This window comes from Crocodylus porosus, unplaced genomic scaffold (genome assembly GCF_001723895.1).
Source record: "Crocodylus porosus isolate Cpor-Errol unplaced genomic scaffold, CroPor_comp1, whole genome shotgun sequence".
NCBI classification, from domain to species: Eukaryota; Metazoa; Chordata; order Crocodylia; family Crocodylidae; genus Crocodylus; species Crocodylus porosus.
In genome coordinates this window covers 44,778,036-44,790,503 of record NW_017728949.1, presented here as the reverse complement: position 1 = coordinate 44,790,503, position 12,468 = coordinate 44,778,036, and the positions used below count along the sequence as shown (strand labels likewise).

Genomic DNA, 12,468 nt, shown 5'->3' with positions numbered 1-12,468 from the left:
TGGATAGGTTGGAAAGGTGGATGGAACAGAATAGGATGCAGTTCAACAAGGACAAGTGCAAGGTGCTGTATCTAGGGAGAAGGAATCACCAGCATGCTTACAGGATGAGGGAGAATCTTCTCAGCAGCACAACAGTGTAAAGGGATCTTGGACTCATTGTTGGCACCAAGATGAACATGAGTCATTAATTAGGGGTGTGCAAAATGAGCTGTATTCAATTCAAATTGGGCCCAAATCAGGAACAGTAATTCAATTCATCGATTCAGATCACTGTCCCTGATTTGATTCGGACGAATCTGAATCTGAAGATTTGATGCTTATTCAGAGAATCAGCCATTCAGCCATAGACACAGCTTTAAATGTTTTTTCTACATACCTCAAGGTACTGGGCATGGCTCATGAATGCTGCAATTGTGGGGCGGATGGACTGTCCCACAGGAGCATGTGTTCAGCGGTGAACCCAGAAGTGGACAGGAAGTACTTCCGGTCCAATTCTGGGTCCTCCAAGAAGCACGGTAGGGGCCCTCCACGACCTCCCAGCTCAGTGTTCAGCCGCAGGAGGACCCCAGGTGCCCCTCCAGATCCAGGAGGCACCAGTCACAGAGCCGTAGGGGCACGGGGGGGCCCCCTAGCACACTCCCCGGCGGACCTGGAAATGGACCAAAAGCGCTTCTGGTCCACTTCTGGGTTTGCTGCCGAGCATGTTGGGGAGCCTCCCATGCTCCTGTGGGATGCTACATCTGCCCCACCATCACAGCATTCACAAGCCACCTGCAACCTTGAGGTATGCTGAAAAAACATTTAAATCTGTGTCTATGTCCAAATTGCCAAATCTTTCCGAATTGATTCGGAGGTTTCTGATTCTATTTAGAGAGATTAAAGGGTTTCCTGATTCAGAGATTAATCCACTGAATCTCTGCTGAATCAAATCAGGGACTGAACTTTGCATCACCAATGTGATGAAGTGATCGGTAAATTATCTTCACATTTTATCATGCATTAGCAGGTGCATGACAAACAGGTCCAGGGAGGTGATACTTCCTCTCTATGTGGCATCGGTCAGGCCACAGTTGGAGTACTGCATCCAGTTTTGGGTGCCGCACTTCAAAAGGGATGTGGACAACCTCAAGAGAGTTCAGAGGAGGGCCACACATATGGTTAGGGGCCTACAGACCTAGCCCTACCAAGAGAGATTGAGGGACCTAGATCTCTTTAGCCTCCACAAGAGAAGGCTGAGAGGTGACCCTGCACTGCAGTGATCATGAGCCATGCTGCTACTTCAAGGTATATAGAAAAAAAACTTTTAGAGCTGTGCCTGTGTCTGAATCACTCATTCATCTCTCGCCAAATCTGCATAGAATCTTCAGATTCGGATTCAGCTGAATGGAATCAGGGACCATGATCTGAATCACCGGATTGAATCACTGTCCCCAATATGGGTCAAAACTGAATCCAATCAAATAGGGCCCTTTTTGCACAACCCTAATGGCATATAACAGAACAAGAAGCAATGGTTTCAAGCTGCAGCCAGGGATAACTAGGGTTAGATACTGGGAAAATTCTCTCACTAGAAGGGTAGTAAAAGCACTAGAACCTGCTATGCAGAGAGGTTGTGGAATCTCCATCCTTGGAGGTTCTTAAGACTCAGGTAGACAAAGCCTTGGCTGGAATGACACAGCTAGGGATATCCTACTTTGATCAGGAGGTTCCAACCCTAATTTTTCATGTTTTTATGATTCTCTAAAGGGACCCAAGCAGCAGCTCCCCCTGTCCTTCAGAAACTGCTCCAATGAATGTTTGGTCCATGTCACATACGATGGCATGATATTATTCCAAGTCCCATATCAGTTCTTTCTTTCTGAACAAATTTATTGTTCTCATATACATATATACTGCCATTAACCCACTGTATTTTGAGGTATTCAAGGAATGTCATGCACATTTTTAATTCATTTTACTGATATAGTGTCTGCCAAGCTGCGTTTAGTCTTATCGTCCTTATGTTTATATGAAATGTGGTATTTGATATAAACATATTTCTTATACATTATAAAAGGGCATAACATGATAATGATTTTTAGATGACACTTTCTAAACAATGAGTTTTGCACCTGATGTATCTCAAGCCTTTATAATCTGATAAGTAATCAGAGAATTAGCACCTGACATGGGTATGTTTAATGGTCCGTTAAATAGACTATTATGGAAGTGGTCCAAGACACATGAGCTAGGCCCTTTGAGACAATGATGAATTTATGTTTTAAAAGGAGACACCAGCAAAAATGATACCTGGCAATTCAGGGAAGGAAACTTCTCACAATGGGGAAATGAAATGAGAGACAGCACCTTTAGGATACTGGAGTCATAATCTGTATGTCAGAGAGGATGTAAATATTCTCTTGGTCAAAATTAGATCAGAAAGGACTTCTGGTCTGGTAAACAGATACACCCTTGGGAGCCAGGAATTTGTCTACATAGTGTGGGGTCCTCACAGGGGCAGTTCCAGAGCAGGTGCAGTGGCACAGCCACAGCCCCCTTTATGACCACACTATAGCAGCAGAAGCAAGGGACTTTTTAAGTCACCAAAGAGGGTAAGAATTCCCTTCTCCCTTTCTCTCCATGCTCAGATTCATGTCCCCTCATATCCCTTCCCCATCTCCCCTCTCCCTGCTTACCACTCTCTTCCCTGCTTGCCACTGCCACTATTCTGGGGGTGAAGGGAACTTCTTTCCCTCGCCAACTGGGCTGTGTAGGACTGGGCTCAAGCCTAGGATAGCAGCAAGTAGGTAGGTTACCCCTCCCTGCCTGGTGGCAAGTGTGGGGAGGGGGAACTAGCTTGTCTTCTGCCACTACTAGTGCCATGCTCAGGTTTAGCCCATCCCCCAGCCTGACTGGAGCAGCTCTAGAGCTCCCCTTGTCCCAAGGACAGTCAAGACAGCAGCTGCAACAGGTGGACAAGCGTAGAGGAAGAGGGATGAGCCTTTGAGCAGAGTGGGGAAAAGGGGGAATTTTACCTGCTTTGGAAACTTAAGAGTCTCTGACTGTTGCTCCCATGGCACAGTCTGTCTGCCCCAGGGGGAGAGGAAGGGAGAAAGCTGGGATCAGGGGTGCAGCCACCCCTGCAGCATTGGTTGCTGGTCCCATGCACTCTTTGTAAAATCCTGGGTCCACTTCTGGCTTCCCAATAATCCAATGGATAATGTATGTAAATTGCCAGAATCTTCTATTTCTCATGTTCTGGTCAGAAACTAGATGTTTTGCCAGATTTGCACATTTTCCAGAATGGCCAGATAAGAAATCATACTGAAGACTTGCCATACGAGCAACTGCCTGCCTTTACTCTTCTAGGGTATAACAAATTACTTTAAGCCAGGGATTAGCAACCCCCAGCACACGTGCCACAGCATGGCATGTCACCATCTGCCCAGGCTCTGGGCAGCTGCTGCCAGCCACAGAGCCCAGGCTGCTCCCAGCACACAGCTGGGAGGCTGCAAGCTCTGCTACAAACCCTGGCTGGCAGCAACTACCCAGAGCCTGGGCTGGCAGCAGGGGTGGCACCAGCCTCTTCCCAATGGGGTGCCTAGGAGGGAGACTGCACTGCAGCTGGGAGTGGGACAGATTCAGGTGCATGGGGCGGGCAGTGGCAGCACAGGGAAGGGTGGGCTCAACTGTGTGGGGAGGTTGACATGGCCCAGGTGGTTTTGGGAGGGGCAGGCAGCTGCACAGGGTGGATGGCAATGGCTCAGACAGCACTGGAGGGGCTAAGGTGAATTTTTCGGTGGCTATATCCCTCCCAACCCTACCCTAGTGGTGGCCTGTACACCAGGCTCCACAGCCCCTGCTGAGGTTTGAGCTAGTGGTGGCTGTACACCACTGGGTGGATGATGAGGGAGGGGCCTGAGGCAGCACCGGCATGCATGCCTCCGGGTGGAAGGAATGGGCTTGTGCTGCCCCAGCCGAGGGAATGGGCTTGTGCTGCCCCAGACCCCCCACCCCCCCGTGCCCCATGCCTCAGAGCAGATGGTGGGGGAGAGACCTGGGGTTGCACAGTCTCAGGCTGCTCTCCCACTGTCTGCCTAGAGCAAGGGGTGCAGCCACCACCGGCGCAAAGCCCGGCTGAGGCTCTGAAGCCCAGTGCACAGGGGTGGCACTAGAAGGGGGTTGGGGGGTGGGGGTTATAGCTACCTCAGAATTCACCTTACCACCCCACCCCATAGTGACCCCTCCAGCAGCACCTGGGCCACTGCCTCCTGCCCCGCACACCTGAACCCACCCCTCCCAGCACTGACCGGGCCACCTCCACCCACCCGGCCCTGCTTTCACCCAGGTCATTAGTGATTTTCTCTTCACTCCTCTTTTTTCCCCTTTCTCCTTTTCTTCTATTTCTTGTCTTTTTCTCTTCCCTTTTTTCTCTCTTCTCTTTTTTCTTTTTTGTCTTCTCTTTTTTCCCCTCTCCTCTCCTTTTCTCCTCTTTTCTTTCTCTTTCCCCTCTTTCTCTCTTTCTCTTTTTTTCCCTGCTCATCACAGCATGCTTAACAAAAAAACCACAAACACAACAACACAGATAGTATATGAAGTTTTATTTACTGTCACCAGGTTTAGAACTTTTAGAAAATCTGGTATTTACTGTAAAAAAACAACACTACTTATGATTATTAACTATATAAATATGCAATACATCCTGTGTGTACCCCCACACCCAGGTTTTGTTTTTGTGGCATGCCAACACTCCAGCACCTTACATTATGTTTTTTAAGCACTGTGGCTGAAAACATCGCCTACCCCTGCTTTAGGCCTTCAGCCAACAAGCTGAGCGTAAGTCTGAGACGAGAAACTGCACAATGCTCTGATAGGTCAGAGGCAGCAATTGTTTTCTAACCTGTTAAGCTGAGGAGAAACTTAAGAATCTTACAGGTAAAATTATCACTCAGATATTTTGTTTGTTTATTCTTATATCTCTTATGTTTACTATTGTTCTTATAATAAATCTTTCCGTTATCTTTTATAACTTACTTATTGTCAAGGATAAGTGTGATTTCAGGGCATCCGAACATACAGGCAGGCTTCTTCTAGGGAAAAAGGGATCTAAAATTTCTGAGCAAATGACCATACAAGAGTACAATTCTTCTAGCCAGAAAATTGCCCTCTGCTAAGACCTGGCAAGACCCAAGTGAGTCAAGTAAAGCTGAGGCACCATCAGTCATAGAGGTAACCTTTGGAGCAACTCAGGTCAAGCAGCAGAAAGCAGAGAGGGGCTTGGGGCTAAAAGGGCACTCCTGAAGGTGTGAGAACATACCCCAGGAACACAGTCTCAAGAGCACATGAGACCAAATCTGGGGGCAGGGTTTGAAACAATACATGTGTACATAGGTATTGCTATAGACATAACTTACACATACTACACGAAAAAACAGATAATACTGATACTTACTGCAATTCTTCTCATCTGACCCATCACCACAGTCATTATCTGTATCACACAACCAGATCCTTGGAATACACCTGCTATTGTCACAGGTGAACAAGGTTACAGAGCATGAAGTAGGACCCTGTGTGGGACAATGCTGTTCATCACTGCCATCAAGACAGTCATTATGTTTATCACAGCGCCAGCGACCTGGAATGCACTGTCCATTGCTACAGGTAAATGCTGATAAAGCACAAGAATTGTCTAAACAAGAAACAAAATGTTAGAAAGTCTATACAGAGATGCCCAAACCTACCCTCCTCCTGCTCAGGACTCTAAATACACTTGTGTCACATCTAAAATCGACATAAAACAATTGTCCATAATAAGAACATCTCAGTAATACTAAGAAATGCATTTTAAAGCAATTTTTAAAATGTCAAATCATTTCTAACAAACTAAAATGTGGAGATTTTCAAAAATATTTCCAAACAATATAAAAAAAGAAGCAAGACCATTTGCTAATCTGATTATTTTGTCTACTCCTTCATTGTCAATTAAAATGTCATTTTAGTTGTCCTAAAATAACCTAGCAATACAGAGCCAGATTCTACACTCAGTTATTAGGGCTGTGCGAAACGGCACCGTTCCATTTCACCTTGAGTTTCAAGGTTTCAACAGAACAGCGTTTCATATTCAATTTCATTTTGATATTCAATTTCATTTTGATTTGAAACAGCTCTTCCATTTTGCTTTGTTGAAACAGTAAAGCTGTTTTGACTCTGTTTTGATGTTTTGCTAGATCGGGCCAGGGCCAGGGAGTCAGCCCACCTGGGCTCTCGATCAGCCGCTGACTCTCTGCCCCTGGCTAAATCTAGCACGGGGGATGGGGAAATCAGCCCAGCTTTTTATCTTGGTGATGATTTATAAAGAGGAATTAGCCTTGAATTTGACAATAAAATAAATATGTCATATTAGTCCAATATCTTACCTCTATTATATCATCCATAATAATTCTCCTACTACTCTCAGTTTATTTTTCTCAGCATATTTAAACTGTTTGTCTGCTTGACCAGATTTACAGCAATAAGGCTACAAATAGTGGCTGAAAAACCATGCTTAATTTATTTTACTGAAGAATGAGAGAAACAAAGCACAGCAAACAGGCTTGGGAGAACCTAGCCTGATAAAATGAAAACCTAGGCAAAAACTACCTGGATGCTAAACCAAATCAAGTATTAACTTTTACTCTTGGAAAAAAGAGCTAAACTGTTACTTTAAAATATCCACAATGCCCTTTCTAATTTTAGCTGGAAGCAGAAATGCTAAACTACCACAAACAGCTATATCTGTTATTATTATGAGATCCATAAAATAAAGGAAATTACCTAAAAAAAACCATCCTTGTGACATTTTAACCCAAATATTCTGACTAATGATGTTTGTATATTTTCGCATGAGCTATAGGGAGGGACCTACAGAATTCATGGTGGAATGGACTGAGCAGCAGCTTCTTTAATCTTGCAGGTTCCCCCACACACATCCCCAACCCCTGCTGATTGACAGAGAGGTCCCATCATTCACTCCTGATGTGGAAACTTTGGTTTTAAATATTGCACCATTATTGCCTCTGTCCAGTCACCAACAAGCAACAGGGCTACTGGGACCCCTCTACCAATCAGCTGCAGGGGGTAGGAGGGTGCACAGGGAACCTGCAAGATCAAATTAAAGGAGCTGCAACACAGGCCACTTCCACTTCGAATTCAGTAAATCCCTAGCAATAGGATCCCAACATTGTATCCCTTGTTCATGTAAGTGATTCTATTAATTTCAATGGAACTAAACACATGAAGAAAGACTTCAAGATTTGTCCACAGATCAACACCTGAAACCTGGGGAGCTTATTCAAATCAAAGCAGCCACCAAAAGCTTTTGGAAGTACAAGTATTATTAACCATAAATGACAAAGACTGCTTACTTAGTGATCCACAGTTTTGTTCATCGCTGTTATCATGACAATCATCAACGCCATCGCACTGGTAGTGCCTTGGCACACATCTTCCATTACCACAGGAAAATGAATATGAACCACACTGCAAAGTAGGTGGCTCATTTGATGGATCTTCAATGCATGTCAGCTGATTGGCAGCCAGTTTCATACCATATGGACAGCCACAAACTCTCTGAAAATTAGGCACTGGGAAGCAAAAATGGCTGCAGTCTCCATTGGGATTTGTCCCTCTATTACAATAGTTAGATCCTAAAGAAATGTAGAAACAGATTGATACAAGTTCAGTATTTAAGTTTGCAAACTCTCAAAATACATTGTTTACCTTCAAATCCAATATGTACTGTAAATAATTACTGATGTACACCAGAATGATCTGGGTACTAGGAACATGGGATTAGAAGTAGCCTCCTGGGCCATCAGATCCAGTGTCCTGTGTTTTGCAAGTAACCATTTAACCAAAGAATCCTTCAAAACTACCACTTGAAGCCTTCACCTATAACCACAAAACTAGAAATACCAGGAGCACTCTCCATGAGGAGCAGGTAAAATAAGGAGGGACAAGGGCACCTCCAATGCTTTATCACTGTAATGGCAGAAAAGCACTTTGATTTAATATATGCTCAGAAAATTATTGGAAGAGGACCATGCCCCACACTACAGAAGACGACAAAAACCACACAGTCCTTGCCAATTCAATGCAAGGGGAAAAAAGTCTTTCCTGACTGCAATTTTGGCAACTGACTCTGAGTGGAAGAGCAAGCTCCTCCAGCCAAGAACCTCAGAATTTTCTGAGGACTGGCAAAAGCACCCAGGCACCACAGTCAACTCCGTTCTCACCTCCCACCTCCACCAGATTTATCTGTGGTCAATGTGGGAGGGAAAGACATCACTAGTATTCTAGTACTCATGGGGGGGAAAATATTCCTCCCTGACCTCTGCAGATGACCAGCATGCAACTAGTGTTTTATACAAAGACACAGGGGCTAATTCTAATCTTATTTATACCAGTGCAAATTAAGATTAAGTTCACTGAAGTCTGAAGGGTTACAATGATACAAATAAGATAATAAACAGGTCTGTAGTATAGACAGTTTTATAACTGATTTCTCCTAGGAGAAAGACATCCAACAGCATGCTACTTATTTTGGATTCAGTTCTGTAGCTGCCTGGAAACAGGAAGATATGAATGCTGCCAATTGGGATTTTTTGCTTGAGTGAGAACTGTGGGATTTGATCCATAGATGCACACTATATAACCCCACCCCAAGATTTTGCTGTTTACTACATGAGTTGGATGTTACTGCATATTAACTACTGCAAAGTTTCAAACAAGTTCAAGAACATAATTCAAATGAGTGAAAAGAGAGAAAGAAAGTCTTAGCCATGAAAAGTGCTAATTTAAAGAACAGTACAGTAAGATTTACAAAGTATTTAGTAGAGCTGTGTAAAGTTTCGGTCCCCTATTTGATTTGGCAGAGATTCGGTGGCCAAATATCCAAATCCAAATTGAATCAGGAGACCCTTTAATCTCTCCAAATCAAATTGGAACCCTCCAAATCAATTCAGAGAGATTAGGAAAGATTCAGTGATTTGGACATAGGCATAGCTTTTAATGTTTTTTCTGCATACCTCAAGGTAGCAAGGGCTCATGAATGCTGCAATGCTGGGGTGGAGCATCCCTCAGGAGTGCAGGGCATGCCCCAGAGTGCTCAGCAGCAGACCCAGAAGTGGACCAGATGCACTTCTGGTCCACTTCTGGGTCGGAGGGGGAGCACAGTGGGGGGGTTCCCCCCGCATGCCTCCAGCTCAGCGACTGGTCTGGGGAGGCACCCGGGGTCCCCCCACGGCCAATCACCGAGTCAGGGGCCATGGGGGAGCCCCCAGTGCACTCCCCAGTCAACCCAGAAGTGGACCAGAAGTACTCCTGGCCCACTTCCGGGTTCACTGCCAAGCATGTGGGGTGTCCCTCCACACTCCTGTGGGATGCTCCATCTGCCCCAGCATCGCAGCATTCACGAGCCACACCTGGTACCTTGAGGTATGTAGAAAAAACATTTAAAGATGTGTCTATGACCAAATCGCTGATTCTCTGAATCAGCATCAAATCTTCAGATTCAGATTTGGTCGAATTGAATCAGGGATAGTGATATGAATCAACTAAACGAATCACTGTCCCCGATTTGAGCCGAATCCGAATCAAATACAGCCTGTTTTGCACACTTCTAGTATTTAGCTTAATCCTCAAGATTTCACCACAGATAAGGAGCATAGTTTAAATAAAATATCCTCTGTGAAAGCAGAAATGTTAGATTGTAATGAATGTTAAAATTGGCTAGAATGTAATTAAGCCATAATTTAATCCTTTTTAAAGGAGCTATTAAAGGAGAGAACTACCCAATCAAAGCCTCACACATTCACAAAATGCTAGATTAAATACTACTGTTGGTGATGGCAAAACCCTACACTGCTTTCCCTGAAGTGTCTCAGTTATGATCTGGAGGGGCTAACATTAAAAGGGAACAGTGAAAATGATTTGTCCTTTGCTCCCTCTTCCATAAGTACAATAAACTAACTTACCTATTTGGGAATGAGCATCATATGCTTTAACATGCATAATATTACTAATGCCTCTCCTAATAATAGTAATTTCTCCTCCATCCAATTTTCTCACTCGAACTATTCCTCCAAGTCTCCAGTCAGTAAAGTATGCATAACCTGTATTGGAAGACATTTAGTACTTAGTTAAAATATAACATGGGATCAAACAATGCCAGAGGCTTGTCATGTAAATCGAACTGAATTCTCAGATCTAACTCTTTTTAGGAAAAATATGAAGGAGAAAAATGGCAGCAAGTACAAAATAATCACAGAATACAATTACAGACAAAATTCCATAAATGGACTTATTACAAAATCTGTAGAAATGTCTTAATTAGAAGTAGACCCAGCCCAGAAAACCAAAATCCAAAGTGCCCTACAAGACCAGCTATGCAAAAAATGTAGATCTGATTCTACATCAGAATGTATTCAACCTTGTGCCATTTCAATTTCTAATATAACTTTTAAGACAGCTTGCTATAATAAACCTTTGCAGAGTCCCTGATGATTTTTTGCAGAGGAGTCTGCTTAATGCTGTAATGGGCCACATTCTGATACCTTTACTTCCTTTGTTTGAGCCATTCTTGGCAAATATTAGGAAATAGTCTACAAGCAATTAAGACAAACTGGTAAGTTTCTGAACATGTTGAGAGGTCAATGGAAGCTGACCATACATGAAACCTCTCGGGTATTAGCACATTATCCATCTTGCACCTGCCCAGTCATGCTTTTTAGCAGCTGTAATTCTTAGTTCAGGCTTAACAGATCCACAGAACTGATCATTTAAATTCTCAAATGATTACATACAAACATACAAAAAGCAGTCCTCAAAATAAGTAAACACCACGGAATATATTCTATTGCAAGTCAACACTGTCTTTTATAGAAATCTTTATCTCAAAAGACTGCACATTATTTTGTCATATATAATCTCTGATGATTATATGTTCTTCTAATAGATACATTTTTCAATGTTATACTCACTTCCAAAGATAGTAAGGCCAAATGGATGAGTCATCTGTGTAATACGTTCAAGAGTCCTTCTGTCTAGCCCATCAAAGGTACTGTGCTCAATTTTATCAAAAAAGGCATCAACCCAGTACAGCCTTAAAGCCCTAAAAATAATAAAAATGTTTTATCACCAAGATTTACATTTTTATAAACAGGGTAGGACTGGGTGGTGAATGTCAAGGGCTATACGCTGTACAGGATGGACAGGATAGGAAGGAAAGGTGGGGGCGTGGCACTCTACATTAAGGAGGAATACCCATCCTCATCAATTAACAAAGAATCAGAGGAAGGGCACTCTGAAGTGCTTTGGGTTAGAATACAAGGCAGTCAAGGGGAAAGAGACTTAACAGTGGGGGTCTACTACAGACCTCCCAACCAAGGGGAAGAGCTCGACCAAGAATTCTTAGGTCAGTTCACTGAGGTAGTGAAGTCTAAGGATGTCGTAGTCATGGGGGACCTGAACTTCCCAGACATCTGCTGGGAAGAGCAGTCAGCCAGATCTGACCGCTCACATAGGTTCTTAGCCAGAGTGCAGGACCTCCATCTAACCCAGGAGGTGCACAGCCCCACCAGGGGAGACACCTTGTTGGACCTGGTGCTGGCCACGGGAGATGACCTGGTGAGGGGGCTGCGGGTGCTCGACCACCTGGGCAATAGTGATCATTGCCTTCTGGGATTCACCATCTAGCGCAAGGTGGCAAAGGCCTGTAGTAAGGCAGCGGCCCTAAATTTCAGGAGGGCAAACTTCAATGCACTAAAGGGACTAGTCAGGAAAGCACTGAGATCCCAGAGGGGAGGGGAGCCAGGTGTCCAAGGAGAGTGGTTGCTCCTTAAGGAGACAATCCTCCAAGCCCAGAGGGAGGTAATCCCAACACGGATCAAAGGGAGAAGGAGGGCACACAAGCCTCCATGGCTCACAAAAAGCATCCGGGAATGTCTCTTGCTAAAACGGAGGCATACACCCAATGGAAGGGAGGGGCCATCACCAGGGAGGACTATACTGCGGTTGCTCGGGGACATCGGGGGCACTCAGGAAGGCCAAGGCAGAGATGGAACTGGGACTAGCTTCCCAGATTAAGGACAATAAGAAGTCCTTCTTTAAATACACAGGGGGTAAAAAGAAGGTTCTGGGTAATGTGGGGCCCCTGCAGGACACATTAGGAAATTTGGTGGTCACACCAGATGACAAAATTAACATGTTTAACGATTTCTTTGCCTCCATTTTCCTAAGCAGGGACCGGAACAGTCACCCCCTCGCTGGGCCCCGCTCAGGCCCCAGGGGAGGCACACCTGGGCCAAGGGTTAGTGAGGAACTAGTTAGGGAACTTCTGGAGGGACTGGATGTATTCAAGTCAGCTGGTCCAGATAATCTCCACCCTAGAGTACTAAGGGAATTGGCTGAGGTCATTGCAGGACTCCTGGCATGGCTTTACAAGCAGTC

General features: G+C 44.4%; 1 protein-coding gene across 2 annotated transcripts in view; it reads right to left on the bottom strand.

The window, feature by feature from the left end:
* LRP2 (LDL receptor related protein 2) overlaps positions 1–12,468 on the bottom strand; it is a 179,069-nt gene that overhangs the window by 120,979 nt on the left and 45,622 nt on the right. For both annotated transcript variants that reach the window (XM_019553734.1, XM_019553736.1), the window contains exons 18-21: positions 11,001–11,131; positions 9,996–10,133; positions 7,386–7,667; positions 5,432–5,671 (exon numbers count right to left, since the gene is read on the bottom strand). In XM_019553734.1, coding sequence (XP_019409279.1) covers positions 5,432–5,671; positions 7,386–7,667; positions 9,996–10,133; positions 11,001–11,131 — 791 coding nt within the window. The remainder of the gene's footprint in view (positions 1–5,431; positions 5,672–7,385; positions 7,668–9,995; positions 10,134–11,000; positions 11,132–12,468) is intronic.